General features: G+C 31.9%; 1 protein-coding gene across 1 annotated transcript in view; it reads left to right on the forward strand.

Annotated features, from left to right (window-relative positions):
• The window catches only part of LOC112681784 (carbonic anhydrase-related protein 10), a 123,957-nt gene extending 97,332 nt beyond the window's left edge, over positions 1 to 26,625 (forward strand). The window contains exons 8-11 of the mRNA XM_025552099.1: positions 10,030 to 10,184; positions 10,559 to 10,705; positions 20,187 to 20,232; positions 24,438 to 26,625. Of these exons, the coding sequence (XP_025407884.1) occupies positions 10,030 to 10,184; positions 10,559 to 10,705; positions 20,187 to 20,232; positions 24,438 to 24,475 (386 nt within the window). The 3' untranslated portion in view covers positions 24,476 to 26,625. The remainder of the gene's footprint in view (positions 1 to 10,029; positions 10,185 to 10,558; positions 10,706 to 20,186; positions 20,233 to 24,437) is intronic.
• Positions 26,626 to 27,882: the final 1,257 nt, after the last annotated feature.

A 27,882-nucleotide genomic window follows, 5' to 3' on the forward strand; every position in this document is an offset into this window, starting at 1 on the left:
CACGTATAATATAACAATAATAATCAGTATAATCAGTGCGTATAGAAATTGGTTTATTTCGCCCATTTCGAACGATGACGGTTCTTATACCGTATTTATGGTTATAAATGACAGTAAATCAATCGGAATAACTGACGAACTTATTTTTGCGAATAAAATCCACGTGTTTGAATAAAATTCAACGTTTTAAATATCTAGATGTGTCAATAATTACTGGACTTCACATCAATAATGATTAGGTACTCGATAGCAATAAGCTCTGCGAAGGGGAAAAAGATTCCGGTGATTCGGTGAGGCAAAGCGAAGAGTTAGATTTACAAAATTAGGGGGCCGTGATTGATTACGTGTCCAGTAAAAACGAGACCCGTAGATAGGTCAAAGAAATGTGAAAGGATAGAGGACGACAAGACCTAGAAATAATGAAAGGAAATGATCCAGGAACGAGTACATTTGTAGACATTAACTGGGGCTGAATACTAATACGCTGTAGTACTATTAATCTGTTGTGAAGACATACAAGGGATGGTAATAATTTCTACATCCAATGGTTTGTAATACTAATATCATTTAACTGTGTTAAACATAGTAACTGGAACTATTCCATTCATTAATTAAATTCACATGAATTCAGTTCAACAGAATAATTTTAGTTTTATATCACATCTTCGATATATTGAATAGACTCAGTAGCATATTTTAAAATTTTTCGATGGTAGAGAGGGCTTACATTTTGCTAAAAAATAAACGATTTTATAATATTATAAAAAATACACAAAAGGTATAAATTAAAAATTATATTATTCTATTACTTTTATAAATACAAAATAAGAGTTATTTACAACCATATGATATAAATTAATATTGCACCTTCTAATCAAGTCCAACTTTTGAATATTTTTTTTTTTAGTTGGGCCAATATTCAAGATCCATCCCCCTCTCTCGAAAATACGCCACTGAATACACTAATCAAACATCATAAGTAAAGCATTATATTAGAATAATATCGTAAAAAAATCATTTAATATTCGAAAAATATCTTCGTAATCCGTAAGTTTAAATTATATAGAAATAATTGATTTTTTTAGAAATAGTCATAAGGGTATATATTATTGATACATTTTTTATTAGAATTGAACTTTTATCGAACTTATCATTTGTAGTGCACATGCGAACATTTGAGCCATGGTTAATAACATATAAAAGTGATATACCCATCAAGTACAACTTAACACATGTGTGAACCACGATACGGCTAATATATACCCCAATAGTATTGGACCAATACTTAACAATGCAAATTCGAATATAGATTTCCCCTCCCTCCCCATACATAATTTATACCAATATCGTCCACGTTACTATATTATGTATTATCAAATGTTTTTACTGAGAATTGTTAATTTAAATATTTGAGTATTAAAACCTACGTCTTCGATATTAAAAAAAAAAACATTATTTATTTGAATGACCACACATGTATCTGTATCATTACGTCAATATCAAGCATACCAATTATTAATAATAATGTTTTGTTTAATTTCACGCCCATCGACCGTTCTGCGATACGTGTAATTGTGATACACACACATATAAGTACATCGACGATACAACATTGTTGTGTGTACTCATTTCATATGGCGCACTAATTTCGTGCTCGCAGACACGATATTATGACGGGCATGGCCGTTTTTGACCAAAATCGTACCCTTCCCTAATCGGCCGATTGACTTTTCAACCAAATTTAAAATAGGCAGATTCCCTTTTCAACCAAAATAAACATTTATATAATAAATTTAAAATAATAAAATAATGATGTACAATTTTTGTTGATAATTATTAAAATATTAATATAAATGAAAACAATATTTTGTATCTATATTTTGATCTCTTATCGTAATGAAAATTGTTTGCATTTTTTTTTTTTCGAAAAATCGGAACTTTAATTTTAAAAATGTTAGATTACACCTATTACGTACCGTACTAAAATCTAAACTTCCACTTCATAATAAATAAATTTTATATAAAGCAATGCTAAGACCAATCTGGTCGTATGGAGCCTAAATATGGGGTTATGCCAAACTATCGAAATTAAAAACTATTGAAGCTTTCCAATCGATCTCTCTTCGTACAATCACGTCCGCTCCTTGGTATATTTCCAATCACACCCTCAACAAAGACTTAAACAAAGAAGCAGTTGATAATTTAGTTAAAATTTACTATTAAAGGTTCCACTCAAAATTACTTCTCCATCCCAACCCACTTATCGCAAATCAACACATGGTCTCAATCCCGGAAATCCCCCTCGTCGTCTTAAACGACGTTGGTGTCGAGATCTTATAAACTGAAAATGTGCTAGTTTAGCAGTCACGTCTATGGGTCCTATCACTGGATAGCTTCCCTGCTGTCATATTGTCCGTCATATTTTGCTATCATATTTGCTTATTGTATTTTTTTTTATACAGATTGTAAATGTTATTAAAAAAAAAAAAAATGATAGGACTTTGCTTGTTACGTTTGCCGGCTCCACTCACAAATTCGAGAGCCACTGCGTGTCACTTTTCGGGAGGATGGGGCTTCGCCCTAAAGGAAATTATAGTCTAAGCCTAACCTAGATTTTATACAAACCTTGATACTGTTTCAAATGGGATTATGCTCTATATTTGAACCTAAAACCTCGCTACGCGAGTAAAACCCTGAATCATCATTAATATAATATAGTAGTTTCCATCATAATCAAACATTGTATATCATTTTTTTATTATTTTAAATTTATAATATAAATTTTTGTTTTGGTCTAAAAGGGAATTGGCTTATTTTAAATTTGGTCGAATAGTGAATCGGCCAAAAAGGGAAGGGTACATTATTGGTTAAAAATGTACTCGTCCATTATGACGCGATCGCTCTGTAAGCGGTTCACATTATTCCGTACACTGCGTGTTATTATAGTCGCGATCATAACTGTAGTCTTTGCCAACGCTCGAAACGACCGCGGTGTAATGTATAATATACGGTATTTACATACTGTTATAAATTCTGGGTATGGACGTGTATCGTCGCGTGGAAGCGTTCAGAATCGGTTCAGAAGATGGGGTAAATAAGGGAGATGGTTATTAATGATTTGTTTCGTTTGGTTTCTCCGACAGTGTGCGTATTATATTATAGTTCGTCGAATAACCTTTTACATCATTCTTATGTCATTTCCACTGTACATCCTGATCCTGAACCATGTATTTACAATTGTATGTAAGGTTTAAGGTCTCGAGAAATAATTATATTATCGTGTCGGATTATTTCATTTTTCTTTGGTTATTGATTATAATTGACTATTTAATTTATCAGGTTCACGTATAGCAGTTGGCAGTCAGAGATTTCTACCAGTTTAAATATTTATAAAAAATCATGTACAATGATACATTCGATGTTTTGTAAGTTATAGGTAAAATAAGTTATGCGGTGTAAGATAATTTGTGATGTTGGAATTATATTGTGCGATATTAGGGGGGCTCGTTATTATATTACGACAACAACTATGGGGTAATTTACATTGATTTTATTTATTTATTCGTATTAATATACCCGAAAACACGTTGCTTATCAGTTAATCAACTATTCAATTTTCACTCGATCAAAGACGAGTTCAAAAATCAAAAATCAGTTTCTTAAAATAAAAATAAAAAAATCATTGCTATTTCACTCCGAATCAATTGTTACATCGCACGTTAAGGTTACACGGACACTAAAAAGCCAAACCCTCGACAATAATCTGACCCTACTTAAACGCGCCAACGCTAAAGGACTTTTAAATATAGTTTGTGAGTCGACGACACCATCGCGGTGTAAAACCATTTTACGGACGCTTTACGGCATTCGCCATTGCCACGCGCATAACATCAGAACGCAGGAGCCGAAAGTTCGGTTCTTTTATGCACCGGCGGATTCCGTCGTGCGTTATGGGTGCACGCGAGCTTTACCTGCGCAACGATTGAGACTATTTAAAGCGATTTTTGAAAAGCGCATAAAAGGAAAAGAGAAATTAAAAGGAGTTTATGTGCACTTACTGCGAACGACGAGATTCACAATTAACGTTAAAAACGTTAATGCGCCTTGGACCTTAAAAGCTCTTTAAGATGCCATAACTTTGCGCGCCGCGCGGAGTCGTAAAAATCGGATTCGCCACGCGTTCCACCGTCCCCGCAAAATTTATCGCTCAATCGGTTTAATCAAATCCTTGCGGATAATATCGCAATAAACGTAAGACGAATAAATAACGTATAAATCGATTCTCAAACATTTTCGTTGCACGTGTACGCTTATGATTGTAAAAAAAAATTATCTCTAAACGATTATTATTTTATTCTCTATCATTGCGTTAAATAAAAATAATAAAATAATAATATATTCGACCCCCACACGCGATGGTAAGTATATTTAAAATAATATTATTGTACGCTCTATAATATTGTCGTGGCGTTCAAACAACGTACAAATAGCAGACCAAAGCATCATGACATCTCGACTATTCTGCGATGCGATAAAAAATTCAACGGGATTTACATTTTTCTTTCTTAGCAGTACTACTCGAAACAAAGATAAATAAACCTGGAGTAAAAATAAAATACTTTAATTGTCAAACACCTACAGTGTACCAACACCGGTAGGTATAACTGGATACAGAGCGATCGAAAACGTTACGACTCTAAAATAAAAAGTAAAATATTTCCGGTTCACTTCCGCAAAATACACATGGCGGCAGTGCTCGTTATTTGCCCGCGAAAATCGAAATGTAATCTGTATTCGATCGCGTGGATGTTGCAGGTATTTGCGTCAGCAAACATCAAACCGTTAAAGATCGTTTAAAATAGGTAGTCGTCGTAGCCGTCATTTTTCATCTCTCTCTTTCTCTCTCTCTTTCCCTCCCTCCTATTCACGGTTATGCTCCCAAACCACTCTGTATGTGCGTGTATAAAATGTGTTTAATTAAAACTTATGAAAATTTATTTATGGTAATAACGGTGCAAACGCCGGTCTAATGAGTGAGGGTGACTTAAATAGAATTAATGTTTTATTCAAAGGCTTGTTAGAGCTTAGACTATTAAGTTGGTGCATCGTTTTTGCAGTGCGAGGCATCATTAAAATTGAAAATTATAATATTTGTTGAATAACGAATGTATAGTCAATAGGACTGATGGCTGGGAAAATAACTTCGTCAACAACCGGCTTGTTTGTATTTTCTACATGCAAAACTTGATTTTTGATAAAAAAAAGACCCCCGACCGTTTCCGTAGCGACGCGAGGTGTATTTTTATTATTATTATCGTTATTATTATTAATATTCTGTAATACTGTTGATCGAATACTACGGTTTTTCGGTCTTTTAACGTTTACTTGTATAATTTAAATTAACTTGTGTATTTTTGTCATAAAATATTTTCTTAAATATTTTCATTTAGATTTCATTGAATTTTTTTTCATTCGAAAAACTTATATAAGTGTTAAACGACTGTGAATTTATTTTCCACATTTGAATCTATGAATAAATTTGTGAGAGAGCCACCGTGAAATGTTTATATGTACTTATGACCTATTTATATAGTATTTAAAGCGTCCAATTGCAATTGAATAATCAACATTGAACGACTCTTAACGGGGGGAGTGCGTGTGTGTTGAAAAAAAGAGTGATATTTATCTGTAATAAAATTTCGATTAGGTTTTTTTTTTTCAAGTATAATAATAAAGGAAATAAAATATGTACAATATATTTTGCTTTATGCTTGTTAAATTCGATAAAGATCGTGATGAGTTGAGATTAAAATAATAAAGTTGAATAAACGATATTTGGTATGAAATTTAATTTAAAATATAAAAAATACAGTCCTTACTACGTAATGGAAAAATGTATGACCCGTGTAAATTTTAATAAAGTCGAAAACGATATACGGTTATATTACGGTAGTAAAATTGTGATTGTAAAAAAAAAATCCTATTATTGTAAATGGTTTTCGTAAAATAAATAAATAATATTGATTGGCACTATGTCACGTGGGTAAATACAAATACATACACAATAGTTAAATAAGTGGAAAATATAAATCATATAAACTGGTTAGTAATAATTAGGTAAGTAAAACCCTTTATACTACTTTTTAGCCACACAAAATAATCCCGTGTGTTTACAGTTTTTAATTAATTTCAATTGTTCGGAAGTTTTTATCGAATTAATTGGTGCTACTTTAAATAGTTTTATTACTCTTGCCTTTTGCCCACACTGTTTTCTATTTATTATTTTTTAATACATTTTATAAATAACTTTCGTTCTCTAATATCATTGATTGCAACAATTCCCAGAACCCCATCAGTCGTTATTATCAACTTCATGGAATACCAAGTTTCAATGCTCATTTGGTGTTTGATTATAATTCTTCTACGGACAAAGAAAACAATAATATTATTCAATTATGGGAGTGAACTTTCTTTTTTTTTTTTTTTTTTGAAAGCTGAGTATAAAAAAATACTTTAGTATTTTTACCGTCTCCATTTGAAGTAAATATAGTTTTTCATCTTATTTATAATAACTTACCGTATCGCGTAGTGTTATTTTTCGTTTATAAAATGAGAAAAATCATTTTTAATAATAATTATGATTATTAAGTATATACGGTTGCTAAACAAATTCAAACAGATGAGTTAAAATAAATATATTTACTCATAAACTAATAATTCGAGAAATAATTGAATAAAATTACCCGATTTGATAGTCATTGCGAAAAAAAAAACCGCTTGTATCCGGGAAACATTAACCGAGCGGAAATGACGAGTCATAACTCGCCATTAGTATGATTTTATTTAATAATTTGTATAGATTATACGTGTATTTTTCCATTATTCGTTCGATCAGCGTGATTATATCCGTCAATAATTGTAACAATATTGTCATTCTCTAAACAAAAGGTTTTGATTTTTCTAATCTGGACGGTGTTTTCATATTCTGTGATTAATTAAATTTAAATTCATATTTCGATGGGTGCATTAATCAAGGGAAATGAAATGTGAAATATTTTGAAATTAATAATATATATATTTTTTTTTATTTACACCTAAACACGTAGAAGTGCATATTTAAGGTACAGCTGATCGACATAATAATGTAATGTATCTGTTCATGTATTTTTGTACATGTGATCGAATCTAAATCAGTTTAATGCACATAAATGTATTATTTTGCTTCGATTGCACCTGTTATGGTAAAGTCCTTCACATTATCTTATTTTTACACACAAATAATACAGTATTGGAAATGCGAAACATATTGATTATCACGAAACGTCATTTATAAAATCATTCTATGTAATGCTCAGTCAATGGGTTCAGTCAACAAGAACCAGAATTACTAAATTTTATTATAGGCAATAAAATGGATATAATATTAATTTATAAAAAACGATATAATCAAAATTCTAAACATTGTTTTTTCCCGACACAGTATATTATATGCTGGTACCACTGTTTTTATCTCATCTAAAATCCAACATCGTCATCTTTCCCTTCTCCAAAACCTCACCATTCAAGCGTATTCCAACTACTAAAATGACCATATGATGTCCTCCTAATCCATATATGCCTCAAGAACTATTAAATACATTTTTTTCCTTTTTAGGGTGTACATACGTTGCTGGGAAGAATTTTAATGCAAATCACCTGTTATTGGGTAGTCGCATTGAAAACTCCAGAGGTCGTTTATTCTACAATATTATACATGGATTTAAATGTAAAGTTATAACTCCGAGCAACTCCACTTATTGGCCAACACACTAGATAGACGTCTAACATGTTGAATTAATTTATTATAACAATTCTTAATCATATAACCTACAGTATAAACATTGTATATTATCACACACTAATTCTTCTCAAAATTATGGAATAACCAATTCTCACTCTCCAACGTTATTCCCTATTTAATTTTTTCATACCTAGAAAACCGTTACTTTTCTGTATATCAAGGAAATTATTTTCTTTCTTTTGTATGTCCAAGTAGACGTAACCTAAAGAAGTGATTTTTCTCCAAATATCTTGAATATCTTTACGTCCAATATTTCTCAAACTGATGACACTATTTTAACTACTTACATTGATCATACAATAACACTGTCCACTAATACTGATCCCGTTAAAGCATCTCTAGCATTCCAGTATCACTGAAACCTAAATGAAAATTGCACAATATAATTAAAAATAAAAATAAATACCAAAAATTACATTTATGTTCCTTTCATTATTCACAAAAAAAATAATAATAATAATAACCAGTTCTAATATTCTAAGGAATTGATATTCCGTCACAAACACATGTCAAATATCTCGATAACGTTTTGGACAAAATACTTACCAATACTCATCTCGAAACAAAAAAAAATTATTAAATATAAGACTACACCAACATTTATTTATTCAATTTTACCATAACATTCTACAACAATTCTACTTTAGATTATCTTTCCATTCCAACCTACTCATCTCAAATCAATATTTTCTTACAATTCCGTACAACCCTCCGCAATGTTTTAAAAGACGTATGATCTCCTTGATCTAAGCGCATAATCCAAAACCAAAAATATTACGGTTCTATCACTGAATAGTTTCCCTTTACACTAGTCTCTGTTTGTTATGATATAATATTGTTATATTGTTTCAGCAAATTTGCTTATTGTGCAAAAAATGTAAAGATAGTAAATGTTATTTAAAAAAAAACAAGTTATACTTCAACTATACTTATCACGTTTAGATCTATCGCTTTATCTTATTCTTACACTCAAATAATATAGTATTAGGAATGCGAAACATTTCAATAATTACAAAACGTCATTTATCGAGTTTTGTATAAAAGTTAAATTAATCACAATTTTTGACGTAATGAAAAAATAAACAAAACAATAAGGGAGCTTGAAAATTTTGAATGACACTTTATTTGTTGTTTCAAGAAAATCGATTATAATGTTTAATAGGTTAAATATAAAATATATATATATATATATATATATATATATATATATATATATATCGAAACTTATGTATCAAGATCGGGCAGTCTCAGCAAACAATATTTTTCAAGAGCTTAATCGTGTTTTAAAAGTTAAAAGCTTTCGCTAATAATTTGAGTGATGCGAAGATTTCGCTGTAAAAGAAATCCTCCTACTGTCAATCTAATATTTTAGTCTCGTAACATATTGAAAATCCTGCGCACGCACGCACGCACGCGTGGTCTTTTCGTCGGGTAAAATAATAACAACAAGGTACATGGTATCGTTAAAAATGTTGTTTTATGCACTCGTATCGATGTTTTAAGCAATAAAAAACCCTTGAAAATGGTTCGCCCAGTGCTTCCGTTTTCCAGTCGTTTTCCATCCGAAAACGTGATACGTGTACTGACGATCGGACGTGGGGAGCGGGCGACTGCCGAAAAATAACGGTTCGTCGGAAAAGTCTCGGTTCCGAGGACCGGAACGTGCCGCCGGACGACAGGATCAACAGTTCTCCAGGTCGGGAACGCGTGACGCGAATCACCCGATGGATGTCGTCCGACAAACGATCGTCGCGCGGTGGCCTCATAACCGCGAGATGAAACGATGGGATCACGTGCCCATACCGAAAACGTTCGTCCGGACAAGTGCATGACGTACAAACATTTATCAGCTTATACATGGATACGGGCGTATAAACGTCCGTGACGAGAGAGCATTGCTCACCGAACGCACATCGCGGCGATTTATGCGGTCGCGCGGCGAAGACGATTCTTTTCCCGCTGTGAATTATTACCGTACGGCACACGACTGCGGTAATAGGCGGTGCACCGCGTCCGAAATCGCGTGTCACGCGTCGGCGTGGGTCTTGTGTTCGTACGACGAATATATTGTCTTGACCCGCTACAAACGCTCGTAAAACCCAATGCACATACGATCCCCGCGCGTTTTTCATTCATATTTCGCGTGTACGTGTTTTTGATTTTTTTTTTTTTTACCGCGTTTTCCGCAGGTTCTTTGCGCACGATAAAGGACATATCCATCAGGGAGATGCTTCCGGACATCAAATACTACATGACGTACGAAGGATCGACTACTCACCCCGGTTGCTGGGAGACGACCGTATGGATAGTGCTGAACAAACCCATTTACATAACCAGACGCGAGGTGAGTACGTCGCCGCGGTAATGGAAACATGACGGGACGCGATTAATAAATTTTCCAGCGGCGCCAAGGACACGCGCTGGCGACGCACATTTGTTTCGCGATACCCGTGTCCCCGACCCTTCCACGTCCTTATGGTTCGCCGATTCCCATTAAAACCGACACTTTAGAATATTAATCAACAGGCCCTTTCGCTTGTTTTTTTTTCGCACCCTCGAGCCCCGCAAACACGCGTTTCGACATCATGTATACATGCATGATGATATGTCCTGTATTCGTTGTGAACCGAATACGCGTAAAAAGATGTATTGTTATTTTTACTATTAATATTATCATTTTGATCAAGTGTAAATAGTTAACCGTTGTTGTTTTTTCAGATGTATCATCTGAGAAAACTGTCTCAAGGTTCGGTGGAACACCCGAAAGCTCCTTTAGGAAACAACTCGAGACCGACACAAGACCTCCGTGAACGGACTGTCAGGACGAATATCAATTTCGCGCAGAGAACAGAATCTGATCCACAGGTAAGATACCCTACGATGATCGTTCGAAAACCACTATGTCGTCGAAAAATACAGAGTTAGAATAACACACGAAGAGCATAAAGTGTACCAGTTATTATCAAAATTTCCTTTTTAGATATCAGTTTCTTCCAAGATTAAAATGCCTCATTTCCCCTCCATCTAATACACTAGTCACCTTAAACATAATATTAAACATCATAACCAAAACAATTTTTTTTTAAAATTAGTGAACTAATAATGAAAATAAAAATAATGCATACAGTAAAAAAATAATCCAATAAAATATTTACTATTCTGATGCTGTGTTATGGAAAATTCTCATTTCTGTAATTTCTGTAAGTTAATTATTTTTAAAGCTTAATGAACCTCAGAAATTTATTTTTCTACTGGTAGAAGTATTTTTTTTCTCAAATGATACATTTTTATACGAATGGAGTTGACACCTTATACGACGAACTAATATTCGAATAATATTATTGTAATATAAAATAAAAGGGATCTCTATAGCTTACTACTTCGATGTTTGTTTGCTATAGATCGAGGGCGTAATTTTCGTTATTTCTTTATGAATAATTACACGCACAGTAATAATAGGTATTGGAGATCACAGACGATCCTTGCAGATATATCATGTACGTGCGTATATTTTTCAGGAACGCATCGCGGTGAATCGACCGCTATTCAATTTAATAGGGATCGCAATATACGCAATATAGATGAGTAGCAGGATGCGTTACACGCGATCGATGTTATGATTATAATAACGTACCAAGTTATAGTCGGTAAACATTGTAAAACGTCGATGACGCGTATTTCAAACATTTTACTTGTACCGAAGAAACTACACAGTGTTTAAGTTCGCATAGACCGCATCCCCGCGTTCTTCCTTCTATCCGTCCACTCACATTTACTCTATCTCTTTGATTCACTTTGTCTCTAACCCTGTCTGATTGAAGTAAATGTATCGCTGCTACGAAGATGCAAACAATAATAATAATTTTTCTAGTGTTTACCTTCTCTAATAATGATATATATATATATTGAACACGATACACGCGCGTATCATAACATATCGCTGAAATTTCAGTGGATGAGTGGAATATGTGTAGTGTACAGAGTACATAGATATTGGGTATAAATATCCAAAGAAAAAAATTCCTCTGAAAAAATATCCAAAGATAAAAATCCAAGGACCTGGTATCAAAATAAAAAAAAATAGAATGTATATTGATAGGTCGTAAAGAAACAGAAAAACATTTTTTAATTTATATTCGTGTTCATAGTTATAATTCACATAATTCTTATAAGATTTAATTTGTAAGTACAATAATAACCTATTTAAAACTATATAGGTAGCTATAATGATTGTTAGTAAATTAATTACGTATATCTTCATATAAATCATTTAAAAATAATAAAAAAAAAAAAAGTAATTTTTACATAACATAACAATAATGTAAAATATCAACCGTTCAACACGATACCATGACGTGGGCCTTTACCGCGAAAACCGTAATTACGTGTTTAACGGACTGCTTTACAGCAATTATCGCATTATATGGTAAATTTAAACCGTGGAAAACGGATTTTGGATTGCTCATCCTGTTTGTAGCACATCGTTATGTTCCTAAGATTTTTTACTGTTGGTTTTTATGTCATCGGATATTTTTATTTATTTTCGGTACAGATTTTTTTTTTTTTTGTCCTCGGGTATTTCATCTTGGATCCGCGTACATAATAATGTAATGTGTACACGCGAAGAGCACGCCATGTGTTATGTACGTCGTATCATACAATATACGTTTCGTGTGCCGACGACCGAATGCCATTAGCGTTGAATTTATACACAAAGCCCGCGTGAAGATCGGATATCTGTAAAAGCTTCGGCGACGGTGTCGTTCGCGTCGCACGTGATGGCTGCGGCAGCGGCGGCGGTTATCGTTTTATTGAAATGCGCTCCGCCGCCGCCGTCAATGTGACTGCGTTGCAGCTGTAGTTCTGAAATAATATTTATTCACGCATATTATAATACACGCCACCATTACACTCGAATCGCGTAATTCAAAAGCCATTTCACGTGTATTGTATGTAATCGTACGAAAAAAAAATATATGTACTGCACACAAGTACGCACGCACGCACGTGTGCACATACTGGCGAATAATCGAAGGCTTTTAAAAAATAAAACACACATAACAATACAACAAATCATTTTGCCGTTCGGAATATTATTATTTAATACGGTGTCGATTTCATCGTATGCAATGTCGTTAAAAATCATTTGTCATGATAAAAAAAAATCTGATTTTTATTATTTCTTCTTCAGTCTTATTAGATACATTTAATAAGTTCATAATATGCTCAACTCCACCATTGTAATACAAATATTGCAAGCGGAATTTTATTGGTATACAATTATTTCAATATGATCCAAATGGGTGTCATTACATTTTTTTTTTATGTGCAAATAACCGTCTTACAATATTTTGAATATAATTTACTTTTATTATTTACCCAATTAAATATAGTATACATCAGTTGTCAGATATGTTTATATGCTACGCCGACTTCGTAATCTCGGTAATTTCATTAAATGGAAAATTTCACGAATTCGGCGTGATACATTTTTTCGGTTTGTAAACGATTTCCGTTCATAGATTTTTTGTATTAGTTGAATACAAATTCAAAGCAAATTTTTGTTGTTGTTCATAAGTTTATAAATGTGAAAATTGAAAATATTATCTACCATATAAATATAAATTTAGAAATATTACGGATTTGATTTTGAATTTTTATTATGTTATGTCTTAAGTTTAAATTTAATCAAGGTGGATATGATATTACATTATACGAGCAAATATTTCCTTCTTTAAAGTTAATTTAAACGTCACATTTTTTTTAGAACAAATTTAAATTTTATAAACAAAAAATATGTTTTGATATTATTCCTGGAAACAGATTTAATATTTATAAATAATTTTATATCTATAGTATATATTTATACCTATACCTACCTACCTAACCACACCTAAGTCGACTTTTTAGTTTTTCACTCTTGCCGTCGCGGTAGAAAACTTTATACTATAAGTTTTTCCGACACTTAATCGGATCAACGTTTTTTCAACATATTACATCCAAATAAATAATATATTGTTTATTTTTACTTTTATCTTTTATATATTTATTATTATTATAATCCAGGGTCTCGAAACTTTGCATTTTTCTTAATCACCTAATCTATGGTCGTTTACTTGGAAAAAATATTATACCCCATCACGCCTTGGATCTAAAAAAATTATTAAAGATTTATCATTTGCTTCGCATTTTTCGTAACGTTTTCTATTATTATTTTTCCAGTAAAATACAATTTTTTTACATTTTGTGATAATATGGTAAACATTTTCACGTCGTAATCTGTATGACGCAGTTCATAGGAATGTAATGATCATTTGTATGGCAGTTTGTAAAATATCAAAAATTGGCATGTTTGCGACTTTTATAGCGACGCCATAGGTGGTTATGGAATGTATTAAAAATATCCCACAATATGTTTAATTATTTATATTTGATTTCAAATCTTCGTACATAATGTAATAATAATAGTGTAATAATTAATCATAGTTTGTCGGTCGCTTAAAAACAAATATTATTATCGTAGATCAAATTTTACGTAATATTTTTGTTTTTCTAAAAAGTACTTCATGCATTAAATATTGTTTCGACATTAAATATTTACATCTACTGAAAATCTAAGTTTATATCCTAGTCTCAAAACTAGCTAATGTAAAGAACATTTTACTTAATTATATTAAGACATCTGTCTCCCTCTCTCTCCCTCTCTCTCTCTCTCTCTTTCTATATGTCTATTATTTTCTTTCTCTATCTTCCCTCTCTTCCAATTTCCCTTTTTCTTATGCGGTTGCTATAATTTTTAAATGTTTCATGTTGTCTAATACACAACATGTACGTATTAAAATTCAAAAGTTTATTAGACGTAAACATTATACATTTCAAAACGCACGGTTATGTTATACAATTCATGTTCCTCGACTTTTCAGTTTAATATCTCGTTTTTTAATCTTAACTCCACATTTTCACTTAATGTTTCGTTAAATATATTTCGGTTACCTGAAAAACGAATTATTTCATTTGCGTGTTTTTAATTAAATGCGCTCTAAAAATACCGTATTTACTTTTTAAAACTTCGAATTGAATCTTTAGCTAATTAAAATTACCAACCGATGTACCCACAAAAATAATTACTATCGGAGTATATGGGACGAGTTAAATTAACCCGTATATAAATTATTTGTAATTATATAGAATTAAAAATCTAGATACAAAAAAATACTCTCTTAACGATACTGTAATAAAAATGTTAACTGTTTTGTTTTATCGACTGTAGTCATTTCCCTTTTTCTTGACATACAAATTAAGAATATAATCGCATTATTGCACGTGCATTTATAGTTTTCGGTTACAGAATACTATTTCGAATTAAAATTGAGATGTTTTTTAAATTTATAATAGCAAATGTTAATTGCCGAAATTATTATATCATATTATTATACTATCATTCCAACCATAACGCGTACAGAAATGATTAAAATATACAAAAAAAAACATAATCGTTATGATTTTGAGTGAGGAATGTGTTATTTTTACTCAAATATATTATCCTTCTAACCGAGTCCACGTGATCCTTTTTGAATTCACACAATAAAATATTTATAATCCAAACAGACCGTAAATAAGTAATTTTTCTGGTGCTCGTAACGTTTTCAGATTAGTTAGTATACGCTTCAATCGATTATAGAACAATGAAATACTATACGTTGAGCGAACGAGTGATTAATCTTGACTGTGATTTTTTAGAGCTGTAATAAATAATCAAAATATTAACAGGTAGGAATTTTGAGATGCGATTGTATACTATAATAAAGCTTTTACAGCAAATCGGCTAAGCAGCAACCAAGCAAATTAGCTCTGTAGACTTATTGAGCTTTTCCATTCCGGCGTCAGTGGGATGTTTACCTTGGAAACTTTACACTGCGTGATTTACATGATTCATGCTCATAGATATTGCCTAAATAACTGCTAACATTACACATTATTCTAAACAGTGATCAAGTCGTAGCGGTGTAATAGATACTTACGTGTATAAATGTACGCATAACTGTACCGTTGTAATTCTGAGTAGTGAAAAATTTTTATCGATTATTTTTTATTTCGATATTCTAAAAAACGCAATTGTAATCGTATATTATATTTTTTTTTTCGCATGATAATTGATTAAAATACGCCTTAAAAACTCGTTTTAATTTCTTTTGTCAGTGCAAACTTATATTTGATTTTCCTAGATACTAAATGCAAAACCGATCAAATATCGTTATAATCACGTTTATTATTATGAATATATATCTATACGTTTACTGAATATTCTAAAAAAACATTTGAAATTTCAATGTTAATGATGTAACTACAACAATTTTGTTCGTAACCTATTGGTGCACTTTTAATTATTGTTGCTCTAATTGTATTTAATTTTAATTTGTTTTCTATTTTCATATTTGGTTTATATTAGATTACAGATAATTAACTGCAGCGATAAAATATTAATTTTTTTTATTGAGGATAAAATGCACTGTTCATTTATATTAATTTAGATATACATATGAATGAAAATAACATTAAAATACTTGTAGAAGAAGTCACCCATTGGTAACATCATCATCACTTGAATTTGAGATAATTAAGTAAGAAGATCACGTTTCCAATAACAATTTAGCTCGCAAAGTGGTTTATCGAGAATCTTAGGGGTAGCCATATTTTTGATGAGATGATTAGTGTATTTGAGTTTGTTCGAGTTTAAAATAGAATCGATCGTAGAGGAGTTTGGGGAAATCATAGAAGGTTTGGATTTATAACTTTATATATTTATAATAGAGTGAAATATTGGTCACGTACCATGGAACATCGGTTAGGCCATGGAAAGCTATATTTTGGAAGAACTGTATTAGACGAATGCTGGAGGATTATTTATACATTTACAGTAATTTATAAGTGGTGCTGTGTTGGTTTAGTATATTTTCTCATTGTTACGTGATCGCATAAATCGTTTAAAAAATATGAAAATATTTACATTCACCATTAATATGCTGTTCTTAATCATAATACAAGAACTACAATTATTTTCTACCTGAATATTTATACAAAACTATAAAGTTGTTTATTCGTGTACACATATATTTTAAAATGTAGGTACATAGTATTTCCACAACATATTAAAATCATGATATTAAAAAAAATTCTAATAATCCATTATGAAAGATTATGTCTAAACATCCAAACTGTGCCTGGCATTTTTTTATATAACATTGAATGGTTGGTGCATAAATGGATTCACCGTTATTATAATTTGTGACTGGCTTTGTACCTGAAGTTGTTTTAACACCAAGAAAATTTACCATATTTTCACAGCTGTGGAACTATCTCCAAATAATTGGTATAATTTTCTTATTTGAATTATTAATCATACACAGATAATCATTTTGTTAAAAAATAACTTATGCGCTGTTTACCATACGTTTTCGTTCATTCGGAAATGAGTGTGGTGTACAACACGATTTATAATCGTTTTCAGATGTTATAGGTAATATTATTATATTATAACTTTTGATTATCTAAACGCCCATAACTATATTATCCAGGTAGTCTTTTTGTATTCTATCTGTGATTGACAAGCTCATCTATATGTGACCTATACCAAAATTGCAAATATCTAACGCATCCAAAGAATGTACAGCCCTTAAGTTTTATTACAATAAAATATCACATGACATAAATAGCTTTTGAATAGTACATTGTATAGTAAACAAAAATATATAAAAACTACAGAAACCTTTTTAAAAGTTATTAAAAATAAGCTACATAACATCCATAACTTATTTTTTAAATATGAAAAACGTAAAGGAAAACGAGTTTAATATGAACGGTATATGCACAGTTCCTTGAACAAAATTAATAATAAAGACGTATTTAAATATTCTATATTTTATAAGTACAAGAATAAAAACTACATTACTATGTTCGTATATGTGTATTGTACTCGTAGTAATGGTATGTATATGATCAAAATGTTTTTATTACACTCAAATAGTACAAAAAACCATTGTCAGTAGGTATTATCTGAATTACTGTTTCATGAATAGTTCAGATGATATATCGCCATCATTCCGATATAAAGAAACATGTTATTGGAATAAACCCCCTAAAGCAATATGTATAGATACTTCTATGAAAACTTTGAAATCCAAATAGGAAAATAAGTTTAAAATTTTATTTTCTAAAGTATTTAACACGGTTCGAGTCCAAAACTTAATTAGTTATTATTTATATCTTTTTTCTAATTTTTTATTTATCATTGTTCTTTTTATTCTTTCGAAAAGATGAAGTGGTACCCACTTAACAGGTTTATGTGTTGGTACATCATAGGCACTTTGAATATATTTATATAATTTTTTTGTGAATACAGCTGTTATTTTATCGTTAGCTGTTTTTTTTTTCTAATATTTAAATGTTGATTTTAATTGATGAAGTCGATTGTTCGAGTTGTAAAAACGTAGCATTTTAGACAATTAGCAGACAAAACTGAAAATTAAAGATTAAATACTGTTAGTATTAGAGTTTAGAAAATTTGCGATTGTAATTGCATTGAAAACTAGATTTCAAAAAATTAATCAATACCTATTTAGTAGTGAAAAGTAAATACACCAAATGAGTTTAGTGTACATTAAATAATTATTGTAGTCATAAATATTATTATAGTGATGGACATAGGCACAAAATATTGCAATGATAAACTTACGATGTGATACATACCTAAGTTTATTTACACTAATAAAAATTTCAATTTATACTAGTGACCATTCCTATATCAGCTTAGAATAGTGCGTTCGACATATTACGTGTATCCACTAAAATCTATTTACGGTTGTTGCATGGTATTTTCACTGGTTAGGACGATGGACGTATATATACACACAATTTTCTAAACGTATATAAAATAATAACAACTTTACTTATAAATCTTATGTTGAAAGGGCACTTTCTCTGTTTTATTAGTTCATAAGCAACACGAAATCTTTAAGCATAACAGTAAAGTTTTTCCTAAGTAATATTTGAAAATCATGCAGTGGAAAACAAAAGTTTTTGTGTTTCGACATTTTTTTCAACGTATAATTGTATGTAAAAGAGTATGTAAATGTTTTATAACTACTTTATAAGTAAGTAGAATATAATATAGTGTCTCGTTTAAAAAAAAAAAAAAAAACCTATTAACCTAACCCACTTATATTCTTAGAACATTATTCAACAACTGTAGAATTAATGTAAAACATGTAACAGTGGCCAGTATTTGAGAAAATTTTTAAAAATTTAAATTCAAAGTGTAACTTTTGATACTCGATACCAAATTAGAAGGAATTTGATCAGTATCTTACATCGTTATATCCCCTTTCACTGTTTACGAAGATTTGTTTTGTATATCTGAATAATGGTGTTACTGATCACTATATCAATTATACATTTAAATAAATTATTATGTATAAAAAATCAATAATCATAACAAAACAGTATTCTAAGAATCGATGCCAAATAAATTCATTACGACCAAAGTAAAAATTACATCTGGCATGATATTACCACCATAATATCTTACAAAACTATGATGTAATGATGTGTTGACATTTTCACGTTGACTTTTGAGCAAATCGTGTACTACTTAAAGATTTATTTGTATATATATATATATATATACATTGAAAGAGTATTAAGAATATATATTTTTTATATCTATTGAAAAACATGTTCAAATATAACATAGTATTCGTGCACATGCACACACTTATTTTTCTTAAACTCGTACTGTAATAAATGCATGTGGCATTACCACACGCATACACACCGTGCAAATATCCACGGACATACTTTTTCATGGGTGGTAAATAAATGGTATTTATACATTGTATTTTCTCTTTTTTGCGTAAAACCAACGCAAATATTCGATGACAACGTCGATTCTATTATTGACGTGCATGCAAGACTGCGGCGTGCGCTTGCATCCGTACGATGTATGCGTGGCACTCGAAAAATCGGGATGGTGCAACCGGCGAAGGATCCGATAGTTTATAGAAGGTCGGCATGCTGCATATCGGTTATTTACAATAACATTATCGTGACCCTGCCGTGGTGCAGACATCTCTTGAGTGCATAAAATAATAATGATAATTATAATAACAACAACAACACAATAATAATATTAACGTGAGGAGTGCGGAGAAATCGAAACTTTAGACTACCTGCCGACGTATAGTTGAGACCCCTAATACCTACCCGCTAATTAATATACGTATTACGCGAATGGATTTTGAGTAATCGAATTAGGGCTACGCGGTACTCATACAATTGTTATGTGTTTCAGGGTAAGACTTGCAAGTTGAACATGCACAAAAATATGTACTACAAAGGTGAGTGAACAAAATATATTTTCAACATCGTATATCATTATTATTACCGTACACGAACGGTACAAGACGAAGTAGTTTAGTTTAGTTTAGTTTAGTATTTCGTTTTGCTATTCCGTCATCGAAAACAAGTGCGCTAAAATATTATAGAATATTACTTATATTATAGGGCTGTAAACGCGTTCATAATACAATGTCACAACGCATTGAAATTACAGTACTTGCCCAGAACGTGCTTTTATACTTACAAAGTAGCGCTAAACCCCCCTAACAAGTGTTATTAAAACTATAGCTTAAATGGGGTGGGTCGTCCTCGGGGCTTAACCCCAAATAGTTATTAGGACCTTGGGGCTGCTTATATAATGTAGATAATATCATAAAGTAATATTATAATAGAATAATAATAACCATCACATTTTTAACAACAGATCCATAGGTGTAACTTGAAAATTTATTAGGGGGGAGGGGCAAAAATATAATTATAATTATAATATATAATTATAATATAATTACATATCTAACGAAAGGGGTGTTCGAGGATAAACAACGCTTTACTACCTACATATAATTATATAAAATTATTTATTTTCTAACATTTTGTTAGATAAGTGAAAATATAAAATAAAGATTTAAAAAAAAAAAAAAATGTAATAATTATTATAACCAGCTGTTTTGTACTTATTTTAAAACAAGGTATGTTAAATATCAGTGGGGGCACTACTCTTCCTAATTTATTCTAGGGGGAAATTCCCCCCCTTTTACCTTCCAGTTTACGCCTATGAACAAATCATTTTAACAATAAAACTATTATAACCTAGTATTTATTTATTATTACACTGACAAGTGCCATTATTGGTGGGTGGTACCTTCTGAAAATAAATTTGACAATAGTAGACTTTTTTAGAGCTCAGCACCACTGTACCTATATATATATATATACGTAAATATTCCTAAATTATATTCTCATATTTATCAATGGACGTATCGTACTATGTATTTTTATTGCATTTTGGTTTACATACCAACCTATTAAATACAATTTTATTACATACAAATAAGGTATTTCTGTTTCTATTCCAAAATAAAATAAAATCATTTGCAATTAATTACTATTAAGCATAAATTTTTATTGGGATTCAAATTGAGTAAATAAATTTAATTCCATATGTATTAAAAATGTTTGTTTGCTTATCTTTTTTTTTTAAACTTTTAGTCGTTGTATACTGCAATTTGATACCGTGAAAATTATAATAGTATTAACTGTACAGAAGTCTATACAGAACTCATTAAATGTATTAACTAATTTCATGCATTATAACAGGTTTAGATATCTAGAATCGGGAAGGGAAACTTTATTTGATTACTTCTTAATCTATGATCGTCGTGTTGTGTAAAAAATGTCACTTATTACGTTGCGATCTGTTATGGCTATTCAAGTGCAGGGCCCGTCCGTCGCATTTGCACACATCACTGACTACGATACTTTTATTTTGTAATGACCACCATACATATGGTTTTTTATTTTTTATTATTATACGCAGTGGCGTGATGACGGGTGTTTAGTCTAATGCAATTACGGCAACCCTAAAAATGTGCGGAAAGAATAGATCCCAAAACTAGATACCAACTAGGGATGAAATTCGAAGATCTAAATTTTCCGAATATCCGGAATTTCATCATATTTTTTACAAAAGATTTGCTGAAGTATCCGGATTTGTTAATTTGTTTTTTGTATGATTTATAATAATTTTTATGTCTATTAAAATAAATTATTTTATTTTATTGTAATTGAAATTTAGCAATAAATTAATATTATGTTTTATGAATTAGAGTATACGTATCATTACTCCAACAATTTTTCTAATATGAGTTATCAAACAAGTTATTAAATTGTATATATATTATATATTATATACCTCGATTATTTACATAAATCATGATTGAACATCCAATTAATTTATCTTTGATGCATAACCTTAATTAAATTTATGTGAATATAAAAATGAGTCATTGAACAGCAAAATTGAATGGAATAATCCAGATAATCCATAAAATCCGGAAATGCCCACCACTAGTACCAAAAACTTCCTATTTTACTCGTAGTAGTAGATCAATAAGTGATCATCATCATTTACACCTGTTTACAATTACAACTGTGTTCCGAGTTTGAGGAAAGCACCACGCTATTCTTGTAAGAGCGGGCGGGCGAATGGGGTGGTTTTTTATAATCGTGTCAGGGTTTGAGGTTTTTTCGCCACGCTACTAATCGTATAGCGTATAGAGGTGAAAGAAGAGTAGGAATGATCATCTGGTAACACATATACCACTCGAAAGCCGGGAAATTTGATTTTCCCACATCGGGACGTACTGCCACATCCGATGTTACACATCATCGTTTTTGCTGTCGTTGTTCTTTTACGAATGCGGCTAATGAATTATCCGATCGAGCAAAACGAGTCCACCCGATAGTTTCGTAATCGCGGACGGTTTGCCGGTGTAATTTACGGTCGCGAGCAAGTTCTTACGAACCCGGTCTAACGTCACCTCACGTTCACGCTCGCGTGCGTATAAATCGTTAAACTAAACTTGACCAACCTAAGCCGTACACACACACGCTAAGTCTCGTCGTCACCACGCGAAAACCGTATCGGTCAGTCCTCCGGCAGTGGCAACTGTCTTGCGCGTGAGCACAGCGTACCTGTGCACGAACGAGTGTGGGCAAAGTTTCGACTTAAGCCGTCGCCGGTGAGATTTATTACGTTTCGGCTTATGCAGGATCATCGCTCGCGACGGACTTCGGAGTGACGGTACACCCGTGCAACGGACTTATCGGCGCTGCCGCCTCATACCCGTCGCGCAAACCCTACGCGCAACCCCTCTGTTTAGCCCTCGGCGAACGCGTAATGACAAGCGTAACCCGTTCGCGCTGCTTTAACCCGTTATCTCTAGCCTCGCCGAGATAACCGACAGCTGGATATTCGTGCGCGCGAAACAAATAGTGGGCAAATCATCGTGTCAGCCGTCCGGCTGATCCGTTCCCGCGAAAACCACCCCTAACCACCCTCGCGCTGGCGATAACGCGTTTCACCGCGGCTTCGTAAGTCGTAAGAGATGAACATCTCGCACGTCCCAGTATTGTAACTGCTCGAACGTTATTGTTCCATGACCGTTGTGCGCTAGGAATAGAAACAATATTCGAATGGAAAAGGATATGTCTGCGAGTGTGATTCACGTTAAGCGTATAAAATTCAATACGATTTATGAAGATTTTCGGTTTAATCATCTGTGAAATCTTAAGAATTATACGTTGATCGATTGGAACGCGTAGCGCGAGAGAATCGATTACTTTTACGATAATCTGTAGAATTACATTACAGAAATAATACATTCAGATTTTTGGGATGACGATTCAACATTTATAACACCGCAGTGTAGTAGAAACATACATGTACATAAAATTGATAAGCTCTAAAGAGAAATTATACACCCTTTTCTTATTTCCCAATTAATTACATCCTTGTCGGGTACTCGTAAATCCAAGATATAATATTATTCCTGTACCGACTAAAATGCGTTTTTGTTTTATATTTTGAATACGCGTATTTGTCGGTTCATCTGTCAACATTTTCTATTGCAGTTGAACATTAACAAATTAGAGGACCTAGATGCGTTTTATTTCTTTCCCGCGCGAGTTTTACAAACTTTTTTTATTCACTAGCTAATAAAAAATTCAAAGGTTGAAAAATTCTTTGAATACAAATATTGCTCAGCACAGAACTTTGTCCCATCGCGGTCGTTAACTTTTTTTTTTTTTAGCCTTTTTTCTCCTCGCCTTTTACACGTCCAGCGTATATTCGCAGTTGTTTAATCTACTCGGTGTTGTCAACGCATCTCACGTGCCGGAATAAAAAAAAAAAAACAAATAAAAAATAAATAAAATTAACTCTATTCAATTTTGTTCGGTGTTCATACTTTCAGTGCGTGTACACACGCGTGCTACCATGTAGTCGTAGTTATTTCTTGACACCTCGGGATAATATTATCGGTGCGTTTTTCTCGGTCATAAAAAATAAAAATAAAAAGAAATAATAAAAATAGAGGAAAATATGCACTCGAAAATGAATTGTTGGTATTTTTCTTTTTTTCTTATATCGCATTATTACCATAATTTTTTTTTTTTTATATATATTTCTTTTTCTGTGTTTTAGCTAACGATTGGACATCGGATTCTTTGTACCAGATATAATAACAGTGCGGTGAACACAACAACTTACTGCTAGATATGGACGTGATGACGATGACGACAACGCGCCTAAAATTGTTTAAGCAATAAAATGTTTTGTAGCTCGCAACGGCCTTAAAGTTATAACCGAGCACATTTCGTTGATTTGCGCATTTTAGATATTATACAATTTTGTTAGTAATATTAAAATTAAAATAATAATAATAATAATAATAACGATAACGATAATTATTACAATAATTTACATGGGTGGGGGGAGGAATAAACGATAAATCAATCACGCATATTCGCCCCAGTAAAAACTATTGTTGTACGCATAAAAACGTCAATAATCGTTAGTGATGGACACGCGCGGTTCAAACGCATCGAACGACCATTGTAGAAAGTTTAAGCATAAATCGCTGGACAAATAATTTATTCAGCATGGGTTTTTCACATTACGATGATACACTCACACGCATTATCTTGACGTGTTTGTCATTCACACGATATGCATTTAGTCGTTATTGTCTGCCCATTCAATCGAGTGTATTGTTTTTGTTCATTTTTGCACGGGGGAAAAATCCACATTCAACAATACGATAACAATTGATTTGGTTTTGTTTAAGTTCGTGCATCGAGTGGGCTCGATGTGCTCGGCTGAAGAGAATTGATTTTTGGATCGATCTATCGGCCGTTCGGCGTTATAAAAGCGATCTATATTGCCATACCATGTGGAGATCGCGAACGGTAGATAATAATATGTCTAATAGAACGTGCGTAAATGGTACGTTTAGAGTGGTGGGCTTAAACGCGTGTACACTGCATCGCAATCATCATACACTCTTTGACTGTTTACGTGCATCGTTATAATAATTATTATTAATAGCGTATGGTTATTTTTTTTAACAAGCAAGCGGTACAACTCAATAATTAAACAACTTAAAAAAAAAACTTAAATAATTAACAACTTAATAATTATTAACAAATAAACTTATCCCTTTGCCGACCAACGAGACTTTTAAATAGAATGTTTGAGTAAAATAATAAACCAAAGTACAATTCAATTGGTCAGAACTTATGATAAAATGATAACCTTTACGTGATGCGATGACTTTCTATAGGAGCACATCAAATAATCTCGGTCAGGTTAGAACTGCGTTCGAAACCCTGTAGATGCCATTAATAAGTTTATTGAAACACTTTTTTACTATACATTTCATTGTTTGAAATTAGTGGCACAGTAACAATAATGATATTGTTACTTGTGTATGACTTAGAGAGCGGGTTAGGTTATTCTTCAATCCGATTTGCGCGATTAATATCCGTAGTCAGTATAATATTGAACAAATATATCAAACGCACCTCCTGCATTTAGTATAGTGCATAGTGTGCTGTAGGCACCTATATATCGTACACCCGTGTTGATGTCCGAAAGACAATGACTTACCTACTAATATTATAATATGATAAAAAGTAAAAATCGTACATACATATTAATAAACTCTTGTTTCACGTTACACGAACGAACATTAATAATTAAAAATATATATATATATAATCAACTACATATAACATCTTACATCTAACTACATGTGGTACGATTTGAAATGAAATAATGTTTTCCCGAAAATTCCGAAAAATATGCACCGATCGGTTCGATCGGATGGACGGTTCGTCCATTTGTCACTGTTAAACGGAGTATCAGCGTACTACGAACATTTTTTAAATCATTCTATACACTGTACTGATTGGCCACAACCTAACCTAACCTATTCACTGTACTTTGCTTTCACCGGAGTCATTGGAAGAAAATCTTCAAATCAAATTACTTTAACGATATTGAGTCTGGTCATCAAGATTCACGGGCTTAACGAACGTCGAAAACAAATTTCTCTATGTTCTCGATTTTAAGAATTTTTCAAAAGCAATTTCATCTAAATAGTTTTTAGTCAGTGGCGTCTACTACACCTGTTTGCATATAGAAATAAATCTCGGATATCCACGTGTAGTACGACCGATCGAATTATGTCAGGGATGGCCAATTTGCGGCTCGCGAGCCACATGTGGCTCTTGTCATTGTTAGATGCGTCTGGCGCTTTATCAATTAAAATTTACTTATCATATTATTATTTTGAATTTTAAATTTATAGGTTTAAATTTATAAAATATTATCAAATTACTTAAAATTTATTTTTATTTATCTTGTATTTGACTCTTGGAATTATTATATTTATCTGTATGGCTCGTAAACCTATTCATGTTGGCCACCCCTGAATTATGTTCTCAATTCCAGTATTTTTTTATTCGTTCATTTGTTTTATTTATTGTACAACATTTACACCGTGAGACATTGCAATATAGATTTGATTAATATTAAACATACAACTACTTATTTATTTTGATAAAATTCGTGGATATCGTTCGATGGTCCTTGGAAAATGGTTAAAACACATCGGACTATTACGATACGTACCACACGACGTATCCTAAATAACACGATTTAATATTGTCACCTGTTATTATTATTATTATCATTATCGTTTATAATTATTATTATTATTAATACGCTCTGCTGTAAATATTGTTTTGTACGTTGATTTTCATGACGTGAATCGAAATGACAAAACTAACGTTGTTCCGTATGTATAATATAGAAATATTTTATAATGTTTAATCGTATACGCCTGTAATTATATATATTTATATTATATACGTATATAACATTATGTTAATTAATTTTACTTTGTACGATATGCATATTTAACTTATAAGTTTATGTAAATGTTAACGTTTAGAATAGCGGATCTTTGAAAGCCGATGATTGTGAAAGTGACGTGTAATTTTGTTTGGACGTATTTCGCGCACGTGGTCGCCTTGTTCTCCCACACCCCCGAAAATATAAAATATTTTTCAATTATATAATATAATAATCAACGAACGTGCATATCTACTAAGAACGTTTTGTACGGTCGTAACGCCGCACAGGCTCGCGAAAGTATGTATTTTTTGAAGGTGCATGTGAATATAAATATTTTGTTAGACCTCCAACCGATGCGTACATCGTTTTGCGTGTTACGTATTCATAAAAATAATTATTGTTACGGAGAAGCACAAAAAACTAATATACCATATTATACGATTTATGAAATAAAAAATAAATAATAATAATATTAAAATTACATGAATGTTGTCTGTATTGGATGTGTTGTTGTCATTGTATTCGATGTCGCTACGGTAATGACGTTTCGCATCGATCGAATCGTCGTCCGTTACTACCAACGTATCGCAGTCCGGACGCGATACGATGTCGAAAATCCTGGCATGGACTCAGATAAGGTGGTAGGAGGAGTGTATCTATGAATAATCAGAAAAAACGTTATAAAAACATGACCCGGCTTGTACGTTATTTCAGAGTTTCCCTGTAAGAC

The sequence above is a fragment of the Sipha flava genome, unplaced genomic scaffold, assembly GCF_003268045.1.
Source record: "Sipha flava isolate LNK unplaced genomic scaffold, YSA_version1 197_pilon_pilon, whole genome shotgun sequence".
In the NCBI taxonomy this organism is placed as follows: Eukaryota; Metazoa; Arthropoda; class Insecta; order Hemiptera; family Aphididae; genus Sipha; species Sipha flava.